Below are 12,844 nucleotides of genomic sequence, written 5' to 3' on the forward strand. Positions count from 1 at the left end.
CCTGACATTGCATTTTTTCTAGAGAGCACGGCACCTCTATAACCCACATCTCCAATCTCAACTCATTGACTGGAACACCCGCCTACAAATGGCTTTTGTGGAAGGCGTTAGCCCAGTGATTCATACACTTTTCCAAAAAAGTACATGTATTAGTGTATAATTCTTGCTCATAAAAGGAATAAGGATAATATTTTGAGTTATTTATTTATTTAGTTGGGTCTTTTTATCTGGTTTTAGGATTTACGTTAAGATGTGATCAAATTTACATCACATTTATGCAGAAATAGGGAAAATTCGAGAGGGTTCACAAAATTTCTCGCACCACTATATTACGAGATGGATATTGTGGATTGTCCTGTTTGTAATAACAGATCAATAGTAATATAATTTCTAGGATTCTAACTTTTAGAATTTATAGTAAGTTGTGGTTTCTTTTATCAGTTTGCAACTTAAAGCAAGACTTTGACGAATGAAGTTTACCAATGAATTCTGGCTGTATAAGTAATCAGATTGAGTTAAACTACTGTAGGATCAAGAAATGTGTTGGATTGTTTGGCAAAGAGGTAAGTTCATTCTTATTTCTTATTTCTGTTTCTTATTTATTCATGAGGGAATGGGGGCTATAGAGCCAGTATTCCGTTTTGGGTGTCAAATGTAGGATATCAAGGAGACCTCCAACTTCCCCGATGGTCACAACTGCACCAGCTCCTGATGCAGCTCCTGAAAGACCGTGTGTGGAAATGGAGCTGTAGCTCAATGACCTTTGGCTTGTTAGGGAAGGAGGAACAGTTATAGACAGGATTTACAGCAGGTAGTCACCCCAAGGCTACAGGAGGCAGGAAAACGGGTGACTGCCAGGATTGGGAAGGGAGAACGCCAGATAGTGGACAGCGCCACTATGGGTGTCCCCCTCAACAATAAGCAATCAATTTCGAGTACTGCTAGGGGGCAATCTTCCTGCGGGAAGTCTCAGCGACCATGGCTCTGGCACTGACTTTGACCCTGTGGCGCAGACGTCTAGAGAGCCGAAGAGGATGGCAGCAGTAATAAGGGACTCTATAGTCATGGGGACAGTTAGGTGATAGTGTGGACGAGAAAAGTTTGTCACCCGGGTGCCAGCGTCTGCGATGTTTCAGAAAGCGTCCACAGCCAGAAGTCTAGTACATATTAGTACCAACGACGTAGGTAGAATAAGGTAGGATTTCCTGAAAAAGAAGAATGCAGGGAGTTAGGAAGGAAACTGAGAAGCAGGACCTCAAGGGGTGGTAGTCTCGGGATTGCTGACTGTGCGACGCGACAGTGAAGATATGAACAGAATGATGTAGAAATTTAATTTGTGCTGAAGAAATAGAGCAAGGGGTGGGGATGCAAATTTCTTTAGAAGTAGGATCTTTTCTGGTGCACGTGTGACCTGTACAAAAGGGATGGATTACATTTGAATCAGAGCGGGACAAATATTCTTGTGGCAGGTTTACTGGAGCTGTTGTTGTTCATCTTCCATTTCTTCCCCCCCACCCCCATTACTACATCACTGCCTCATTTTCCAATGGTCCGATATAATCTCTCATCTCTCTTGTACTCTTATATAACTGAAAAAGTATAACTGAAAAAAAAAACTTTAAGTATCCTGATTTATATTATCGTCCAGGTTGCCCTCATATTTCATCTTTTTTCCTCCTTATAGCTTGGTTATATTTTGTTGGATTTTAAAAGCTTCACAATCAGCCAACTTCTCATTCATTTTCGCTGCCTTATGTGCCCTTTCATTGGCTTTTTGCGATCGCCAACTTCCCTTGATGCCTCATTCCACCATTTGAGAACTTCTTCTTCTGTGGGCATATCGAACCTGCAGCTTGTAAACTATTCCCAGAAACATCAGCCATCTCTGCACTGCCGTCAACACTACCAATATCCCTCTCCAATCCAAAGAGAGCAAGCTCCTGTCTCATGCTTCTGCAATTCCCTTTATCCATTTGCGATTCTGATACATGTGACTTATGCTTCTCCCTCCAAAATTCAAACCTATAAATTCAATCCTATTTAAATCAGTGACTGCTTGGAATTCTGTCACGTTAAACTCCCTAATAATATTTGGGATATGACACAACACCCATTAGCTATTCCCCAAACAGACTGAGGCACAAGGTGCTCTAACAATCCATCCCGTTGGCATTCAGCAAACTGTCTCTCTTGCGTTCCGACAGCAACCTGATTTTACTATCCCTTTGGATATTGATGTCCACCATTATAATTGTGTGAATACCCTTAATACATGCCTTTTCCAGCCCCCTTTGCAATCTCAACCCAACATCCTGGCTATTATTTGGAGACCTATTTATGTTTCCCATAATGGTATTTTACGCTTGTAGTTTCTTAGTTCCACCCACAGAAATTCAAAATTTTCTGAGCCTGTGTCACGTCTTTCTAGAGATCTTTTATCAACAGAGCCTCACCTCAGCCTATGACTTCCTGCCTGTCCTGTCGAAGCAAGGTATATTCTTTGATGTTACCAAACTATCGTCTTCTTTCAGCCACAGCTCCCTAATGCCCACAACATCACAGCAACTAATCTCTAATTGCATCATGTGTTTTCACTTCTTATCGCGATTGCACACTAAAATACCATACCTACAGTCTTGCATTCTTCACTATTTTTGTATTTTGCCTCTGTGCAACAATTTAACTCCCTGCTCTGGAACTTGTACCCAATCATTCGCTTGGCCTTCCTTACCTTGACGTTATATTCATCAGCTTCTTGTCAAACTGCTGGTCCATCCTCAGCTCTACCATACTTGTTCCCATACCACTGACGTATTAGTTTAAACCACTTCCAACAGCTCTAGTAAAACTACTCTCAAGAATATTGGTCCCGCACGGAATTATGTGCAACCCCTCCCGTTTTACAGGTCACATCGCACCAGAGATGGTCCAAATTATCGATAAATCTAACTCCCTGACCCCTGCTACAATTCTTTAGCCAGGTTTAATTTTAAAGGAGGTGCAAGGGGCAAGGTTTTTACACAGAGAATTGTCGGTACCTGTATACCTTATAGAATTTGAAGAGACATTCAGATAGTCACATGAGTGTGAGGAAAATGAAAAGATACGGATATCGTGTAGATAGAAGAGATTAGCTCAGTTAGCTATTTTGACACTTAATTGAGACCGCAGAACATGTTGGCCCAAAAGGATATTTGCTGAACTGTACTGTTCTGTAGTCTATGCACTGAGATTCTCAAATCTCTCTTACTGGCGCCAACCATCATTCCACGGTCAAAGTTACTGAGATCTCATTTCTTCCCCATTCCGATATTTGGTCTGATCAACAACTGAACCACTTGACCATCTCTGCATCCTTTTAGTAATTGAGCTGTTTCCATCTGATTGGCTGATTACATGTTTGCATTAACGAGTAGGTGTACATATGTACCTAATAAAGTGACCATTCAGTATAGAACATCATACAGAGCAACAATAAATAACAAAAATAACAGCCAGAATCTTCAGGCTCCACTTAGTTTATTTATTAAAAATTGCTATACTGTCATTACACCAGTGGGCGCCATGACGAATTCCCTCTGACGACAGCTTAAGTCGAGACAGCGATAAACTTACTGGCCAGTGTCTTAGAGGCTGGGCGCCACTGTAGCATAGCCGTTAGGTGACGCTATTACAACCCAGACGTTGGGATTCGAAGTTCATTTCCCGGCGCCGTTGTCTTTGTTTGTTTCTCCTGACAAGATTTGAGGTTACCCCTGTTACTCTGGGATTCTCCCACAGTTCAAAGACGTACCGGGTAGATTAATAGGACAGTGTGAAATGCCCCGTGATCAGCTGAGACTTAAATCGCGGTTGTCCAGAGTTGCCGGGGCGGAGAGTTCGAAAGATTTGAAAAACATCCTTCACGCTGTTCGAGGAAATAAATGAATGAATACATGCATACATAAACGGAAAGATCGTTCCATAGATAAACAAATAGGTAAATAAAGTTAGATCGGAGATAGCTAGATCGATAGATAGAGAGATAGAGAATAAGTAAATAGAGAGATATAGAATTTCAAACGAAATGACCATTACTGATAGGATGCCAGTTTTAATGGTTTTTAAGTTTGCCTTATCATCAGCTTTTGGAAGAAGGACCACCCGCTTTTTTTTTTCATCCAAGTTGTTATTTACCAATTTTACCTATTTTAAGTTGGATACAGAGTGTTCCACAACAGATAGTGTCCTATATCTATAATAAATTAAACTCCCAGAAATATATGCCCTCATAAGGAATGAAAACCTGTGATAGGGACACATCTGAATTGTGAAAAGACTTGGACTGGGATGCGATTTGGGATAATGCTGCCACTTCGAAAAACCCAATGGAGCATATCTAACACCGAGAATTAGACATCAAATGAGATTGTTTCCTGACCCATCTTGCTCATTTTGCCCCAACAGGACTGTTGTCCCTTTTATTCTTGTTGCCTAGGAATGTCCAGAGGTTTTTGGTTTGTGAGGGAAAGTTAACTTACAGAACGGGATACAACTACCAATGGACACGTTGTCCGTCTTCTAAATGATGAGTCTCACCTTTCCCTTACGGAAAAAAAAAACACGGGAAGTCTGGTTGGCAGGCCTGGATGCAGATAACAAGACTGTAGTCCAGCGAAGAAAACCTCCTCGTGATATTTTAAGTATTCACTGGCTTCGAAGCTTTTTCGACATTTCTTACCTTTAGCTATCATCAGCAAGAGTAAATGATGCACGACCAAACACAATCTTTTTTTTTGTAATTTATTTTTATTGAAGTTCATCAAACAAACATTTCCATAAGATGTATTTCAGACATTGTACAGATATATCATATAATCATATATATCACAAAATCTCCACAAAGTATTTATCTGAGGTAAGCACTTATAGAAAAGAGTGGCAAGAAAAAACAAGCAAAACGAAATAACTATGTACAAGTAGGGAGTTATCTTTTTTTTACAACAGATTCATTGATTTGTGAGAATAAAATCAGGCCTATGAGGCATTATATAGTTAAACCATTTTTCCCAATATGAATCAAATTGTTCCAGCTTAAGATTAACAGATGCTGTTATCTTCTCCGTTTTGTAAATGTCCATTGTAATTTCCATCCATGTATTTAAAGTTGGGCTCTCCTGTGATAACCATTTCCTAGTAAGAGTCTTTTTACCAGCCACCAACAGTATATTCATTAAATATTCATATCTTTTCAACCATTCTTGAGGTACATATCCAAAATATATGGTCTTACTCTCCAAGGGTATTTCATATTTAAAGATGTCTTGTAGGGTATTGTGTATCCCCCTCCAATAGTTTTTGATAGCAGGGCAGTCCCAGAAAATATGATAATGATTTGCATTTTGATTTCCACAATTTCTCCAGCAAACAGGAAGGTGACCTTCATAACAGGATTTCTGAGAGGGTGTAATAAAATATCTTATCAAGTTTTTTCCATCCAAACTCCCTCCATTTCTGTGAATTGGTACACTTCCATTGATATCTCCATATTGTTGTCCATTCTTCCTCAGATATAATTATCCCTCCTTCCTTCTCCCATTTTGTTTTAATGTATGAAGTCGAATGTGTTTCACGATTTGACAACACTTTATACATGCTTGAAATGATTCTGCTACCATTATCTGAATTATATGCTTTTCTAAAGAGCTCTATCAAGCATATATTTGCCATGGTTACATTTTAAGCGTCTTATTAACATACTGTCACATCTCCGAATACCGATAAAAATCTTGTTTTTCTAATAAGTGTTTCTCTTTAAGCATTTCAAAACTGAACAGTGTTCCTTCTTTCATTATGTTGCAAAGAACTGTTATTCCTTTAGCTGACCAGTCCTTAAGTCTAGCATCCAATGTATTTGGTGTAAAATCAGAGTCATATGCACACCATTTAAGAATTGCAATATCTCCCTCTAGATTATATTCTTTTATAGTAGTTTTCCACATTTTAAGAGTCAATTTCACCCATGGGTTATCAATAGTATTTATGTACCTTTGTTAATAGTCAAAATTGCTTGTATGGGGATGGGAAGTACCCGCTCCTAAATGTTTTTACTTTGAGCGTCATATGATGGGTTGCACCAACATATCACAGCTCTCAACTGTGCTGCAAAATAATAACCTCTAAGAGAAGGCAAGCCCCATCCCCCCTTTTCCTTTGTTAATTGCAAAGTTTTGAGACGAACTCTAGGCCTTTTACCCTGCCAAATATACCTTGATAGCATATTGATCCATTCATTGAATTGATTTTGATTAATCTCTATTGGTAGGGTCTGAAAGAGATATAACAGTCTGAGCAGTATATTCATTTTAATAGACTCAATCCCTGAACTGAGACTGAAAAAAGAAATCAGGCTCCATCTTGCCACATCTTCCTTAATTTCTTTTTATATATAAAGGTTGATAATTACATTCCGATCATTTTGCCAAATCTTTTGGCATGATGATACCCAACTATTTGAAAGACCCTGTGAGCCATGCCCGGGGTTATCTACTTTCAATTTCTCTTGGTGGGCTATAGTAATATGAAAGTAATTGGGTTTTATCTATGTTGATCTTGTATCCTGATAAATGACCATATTGTTCAAAGGATTGCATCAATTTAGGTAAAAAGTATGTTAGTTGCCCTAGACAGATCAAAATGTCATCCGCATAACCAGACAATTTATGTTCTGTCCCTTTAATAGTAATTCCCCTGATATCTTCATTTTGTCTGATGTATTGAGCTAATGGTTCCAGATATAACGCGAAGAGAAGTGGTGACCATGCACAACCCTGTCTCGTACCCCTTTCTAGGGTAAGATATTTGATAAATATCCATTGATTTTAATCCCAGCAGTAGGATTGTCATATAGTGTCTGTATAGTTTTAATAATTGTGTCTTGGAAACCAAATCTATGTAAAAGAAAATTCCAATTAACCGAATCTAATGCTTTTTCAGCGTCCACGCTTATCACTATTGCTTCGATTTTTTTTTGTATATGATCCATAATGTGAAGTGTCCGTATATTGTCTTGAGTCTGGTGTTGTCGTATAAAACCTATCTGATCATTACGTATCAGTATGGGTAGAAACTCTTCTAATCTTTTGGCCATGATAGATTATAAATAACCTATAATCTACATTAAGAACGGATATTGGTCTAAATGACCCGCAATCCATTTTATCCTTGCCTTCTTTCGGTATAGCTGAGATTATCGTTTCCTTCCAACTGGGTGGCATTTGTGCCTTTTTTTAGAGCCCAGTTTAGTGTGGGGAGTAAAACAGGAATTAACTCATTTTATATTCTTTTCACCACTCTGCCGTATACTCATCTGATCCTGGTGACTTGCTTAATTTAAGCCTACTAATTGCAGCTTTTCATTCAACTTCAGTTATGTCAGCAGTCATCCTTCTATTTTGTTCTTTGCTTAAAGTGGGTAACTCTAGAGAATTCAAGAAGTTGTCAATTTGGGTTATGCTTCCCCCTGGAACTTTGGAATATAGCGTTTTGTAAAACACTTCAAAAGCTTCTTGAATTTCACTTAGCTTATTTTTTATCATTTTCGTTCTTGGGTCCCTAATTCTATGAATTGTGTATTCTGCTATCTTTTTTTTCAGTTTCCACGCCAGTATTTTCATAGATTTCGATCCACTTTCATAATGTATGTTTCAGAAACATTAAGTTTTTCCTAATTTCTTGCGTTGCCAAATTATTTATTTCATTCCTAATTCATTTAATTTCCCCTAATGTATCCTGTGCCAAATTCAATTTGTGTTTTTTCTCTAGTTCCTTCAGCCTATTTTGTAATTCTTCTAATGTTTTATTCCTTTTTTTTCTTATATGAAGATATCGCTATAATTTTCCCTCTTAAGACCGCCTTCAGAGTATCCCATAAAATGGGAGGTGAAACCTCTCCATTATCATTAAATTCTAAGTAGAGACCACATTGACAAATACACTAGTGTGCAGAAGTATCAAGCACCCGAGCAACATATATGTGCCAAACACGTTTGCAGAGGACTGTGCGTTAAATTATTGCAGGAAAGAGTGGCCTGTTTGTGCGTTGCTTATATCAACTACTCTCTGGGTCTATGCTTAGCTTGTGTAGAGGCTCTGAGACTTTTCCCCAGTTTGGAGTTGTCGGACTAGAGTATTAGATCTGAGTTTTAAAGGAGGTGTCTTTATGAAGAAAAGCCTGCTGACATTTAATAACCTTCTCAATATGCATGTCCAAACTGGAATCATGCAAAAGGCCCCATGATCGTTGTGAAATTGCATTTTGTGCGCTGTTTTATTATTCTGCGATCCAAAACACTTGTGTGAGATACTTTATTGGTGTCGAACAGGAACCGATAGTTCAGGAATATAAGATTTCTTTAGACGGTGGCAAGTTTGAGCCAACAACACAAAATGCAAAAACACATTAGGTCAAGAAGCCTCTATGGAAGGGAATAAATTTTTGCCATAACAAGCCGAGGTCTTTCATCGGGACTGGGAAAAAAAGGGCGAAGACTCCAGAATAATAAGGCGGGGCAGGGAAAGGAGAGAAACTCGAAAGTGATCCGTCAACTCAGGTGAGGGTGAAGGTGAGTGAATGGGGGAGGGCGATGAAATAAGAAGCTGAGAGGCGACAGGTACAAAGTTAGAAGGCAGCGAAAAAAGGAATCTGATAAGAGAAGGGAGTACACCATGGGAAAATGTCAAGGAGAAAGGGCACCAGAGGGAAGTGATAGGAATTTGAGGAAACGAGAAGTGTTAAGAGCAGATTATATAGAGAAATGGGGGAAGAGAAGGGGAGGGAAAGAGGTTATCGGAAGTTCGAGAAATCCTTGTATACACCTTCAGGCTGGAAGCTATCCATGCAGAATATGAGGCAATCGTTCTCCATCTTCAGAATGGGCACATCGTGGCAGTAGAGGAGGTCATTAATCGAAATTTTGGAAAGGGAATGGGGACAGGGCTTAAAATGTTTGGCCAGCGGGAAATCCTGCTTGTACCAGATTGAGTGAAGGGCATCCCACTCTACGTCGGATCTCACCGATGTACCGGAAGTCGCAGCAGGAGCCTTGGATACCGCAGATGACCCTGACAGACTCACCGGTGAAGTGTTAAAAATAACTGGAAGGACGGTTTCTGGACCTGAATGGTGATAAGGGAGGATGTGAATGGGCAGGTATGGCATTTCGTTCTCTCGTAGAAATAACTGCCCGAAGGGAGATCGGAGGGGAGTGACAAATAGACAAGTAAATCACGGAGGGAGCGAACACTGCGGAACGTGGAGAGAGGGAATAGTGGGAGGACATTGATGCCTAATTTTTAAACAATATGTAAAAACAGACTCTTAAGTCATTATTTTCGCTAAATAATGACGGACTAAATTGCAATTAAAATTCCGCCTAAAGTATGGAGTAAATTTATATTTTGTTCAAACGGAGGGGGTTTGCACATTTGATGCACTTTTTTTTTCTTTTCTCAGGAACCTGCGACTTTTGAGACTTAGCCATAGAATATCAAATGTTCCGCGCACATTTCATCAGCACCTTCAACTCTTTCCGGAATTTGTTTTGAGTCACTGCGTAGATAAACGTGTTTGTGCAGCAACTCAACCTCTGAAGCATATTGGCAATTTCCATCAGGATGAACCTGGGATCGTTGTAGCCATTAATTGTATAACCAACTTGAAATCGTTGAACGAAGAAGTGGATAACATACGGAATCCAGAAAAGGATGAAACATCCCGAGATCGCAAATAGCAAGAGAATGGACTTTCTACGATTTTCGATCTCCGCGTCGATCTGCTTCTCTCCCGTGGCGCAACAACGGAGTCTCTTACGGGCCCGACTGGCTACTAGAATGTGTCTGACAGTCAGAGCGTTGAACGAGAGAATAAACAGGAACGGGAGCAAAGGAGTCAGGATGCGATCGGTCCAATCAAATATTGTCCAGAGGATAAAAGAATAACGAACGTCCTTCTGTTTGCAATACCAGGGTACGTTGTCAATGACGTACATTGGTTCGTGCAAAAAGAACCAGGGAATGTTAATCACGCAGCCCAAAGTGCAGACGATAGGGACGACAATTCCAGCGGTTCGGTGGGTGCAATAATTTGCTTTGAGTTTCTGCCAACAGATGACGACATATCGGTCAAAGGTGAACGTCACCGTTAACCAAACCGAACTGTCCGTGGCGGCGTTAATTAACGCAATGCTTAAACTGCACATGGGTGTGATGGATAGGAAACTACCGGGAAAGTAAATAGCGGGAATGCGGTTTAATATCACGGCGGTGATAATTACCAGAAGATCCGTCGCCGCCATGGACACGAGGTACCTGCTGATACATTTGGACAGACCGCAGTTTCCTCGGGACAGGATCACAATGGCCACTATATTAACTGTGGGGAAAAGAATTGGAGATTGATGAAAGAACATACCCACAGTGGAAGTGGGTTGATTAATTACTGTACGGCTATTAAACATATACTCTGGGTCCACTTTATTAAGTACAACTGCACAAGTACACGCCTGAGCAGCTAATCACGTGCAAACAACTCAATAAATTAAAACATGTAGACATGGCAAGTGGCGGTGTTTACAACATGAGGGCAAGGGAAACCTCGGTTACTGGTAGAGATTATCGCATTTTTAAAAAAATGGGTATCGCTGTTCAGGAGGTTCAACTCTTGATCAGACCAAATATCAGAGTAGGGAAGCCACGCGATCTGAAGGATCATGATAGTGGAGTAATTGTTGATGCCACGCGGGGTGGTTTGAGTATCTCAGAAACTGACGTTCTTCAAGAATTTTCACACACAATAGTCTCCAGAAGAACAAAAATCATATCCAGTGGGCATCAGATCTGCAGACGAAGCGCCTTGGTACTGAAAGGGTACAGGTGAGAATGGATTGACCGGCTCAAGCTGACAGGACGGCGACAGAAACTCAACTAACCATTGGTTAAACCCGAAATCTAAGACAAGTGTATAATATAGATAATATGATCTCCAGAGTTAACACACTTCAGAAAATGTCAGTAATCGTCCTAAATAAGGCGAAATCAGCGCATAAAGAGTTGAAAATTAGATCAAACATTAATACAGTGGTAAAGAACTGCGGCGTGTTGTCAACATTTAAATTGTTCTATTATTTGCCAAATAGCTGCTGCATGTTTAGTGTGTCAAGATGAATGCCTAAAACTAATGCAGTCAAATTACCCTCTATACATTGTTACGCCGTTCCTATCGATCTTGTCATGAAGAACATAGTGGTATGAATTCATATGACTTGATGTACAACTCATGTCTATAGATTATAAACAGCTCGGTCTAAAAGTCTTAGCAATATATATATATATAAAATATATATATTATATCTATATAGTTAGCGTACGTTTATAGCTCAATTTCGTAGATACAGTACTCTGCAAAAAACGTTAGGCACCCTAGACTATGTGCCGAAGACTTTTTCACTGTATATGTAATAAATATTATATGTACTTATTTAAAATATATAATGTATGAAAGCACTCAGTGGCCAACTTATTAGGTACAGCTGTAGACTTGCTCTTTGATACAAATATCTGCTCAGCCAATCACGTGGCAGTTATTCAATTCATAAAGGTCAGAAGAGCTTGAAGCGTAAGACTCAAAATGTTAAAACAGTAAGAAATGTTTTACCTGGAACCGCGATCACTGCAAGAGCCGTGTAGTAAATTGCGTACACCAGGCCTCTAGGAGGGGCGTGCATTTTCCGTGACCAGTTCCGCGCATCAATCGCTCTATTGTCGATTTCGGAAGGAGTCCTGAATATACTTGACGCTCAACCGCGGAAGTCAGTTAAATAGCTCATGCTGTTTACAATTCAATCATGGGGAATGACATTAATTTAAAATACAGTCAGGGAACAAACATAATGACTGACGTCACAATTACCATTGCTAACAGCTAACGAACGAATAGATTTGGTAACAACCCCGTTGAAATGACCTCGTGAATTCGAAAATCCCTGCTGTTCTTCTCGCGTTACTATGAGGCTGTGTTGGGTGGGGGAAGGAGAGGTGGATGGGGGAACGTGGTGTATGCATACTTAATTCTTAATCTGCAATATTCAAAAATTGCTATTCACTTCCCGACCTTGTCATGCCGAAGACACCAATATGATGTGTAATATGAATTGATTATACAAACGATATTTGTATATTAAATATATATTATATATGTTATGTGTGTATATATACACATATATGTAAATATATAGTATACATACAGACGGTGGCGGCTTTATTAGGTACACCTACAGACCTACTCGCTAATACAAATACCCGATAAGCCAAGCATGTGACATATGACCAGATGTCAGAGTAACTGAATTAGGCCATTCAGCCCATTTAAATTGTTCTGCCTTTCAATCGTGACTGATTTATCATCGCTCACCACTCCGTTCTCCTGACTTCCTCTCGAAACCGTTGACGCCCATGGAAGTCAGGAACATATCACTCCACTTAAAATGCACCTTGTGACCTGTTCTCCACAGCCGTCTGAGGCAATTAATTCCACAGAGATATTCTCCGCATCTCTGCCCAAAATGGACAAAATGCAATTCTCATGTTGTGCCCGCTGGTCCTGGACTCCACAGCTGTGGGTAATATCCTCTCCATTTCAACTCAATGTAGGCCTTTCAATATTCGATAGGTTTCAGTCAGATAATTCTCCGGCACCATTCTTCAAACCTCCAGAGGATATAGTCCCAGAGCCATCAGGCTCTATTCATACTTTAATCGTTTATTGCCACAGACCGCTGTGGAACCAAGTCATTAAAGCAGAGGTTGA

The 12,844-nt window shown here is 39.8% G+C and overlaps 1 protein-coding gene across 1 annotated transcript; it reads right to left on the reverse strand.

The window, feature by feature from the left end:
• Window positions 1-9,527: 9,527 nt before the first annotated feature.
• Window positions 9,528-11,762, reverse strand: LOC140715676 (probable G-protein coupled receptor 139). Its single transcript, XM_073028041.1, has 2 exons — window positions 11,693-11,762; window positions 9,528-10,411 (listed from the first exon to the last, which is right to left on the reverse strand). The coding sequence occupies exons 1-2, from the start codon at window positions 11,760-11,762 to the stop codon at window positions 9,528-9,530; spliced, it is 954 nt and encodes a 317-aa protein (XP_072884142.1).
• Between the last annotated feature and the right edge of the window lie 1,082 nt (window positions 11,763-12,844).

This window comes from Hemitrygon akajei, chromosome 24 (assembly GCF_048418815.1).
Source record: "Hemitrygon akajei chromosome 24, sHemAka1.3, whole genome shotgun sequence".
Lineage (NCBI taxonomy): Eukaryota > Metazoa > Chordata > Chondrichthyes > Myliobatiformes > Dasyatidae > Hemitrygon > Hemitrygon akajei.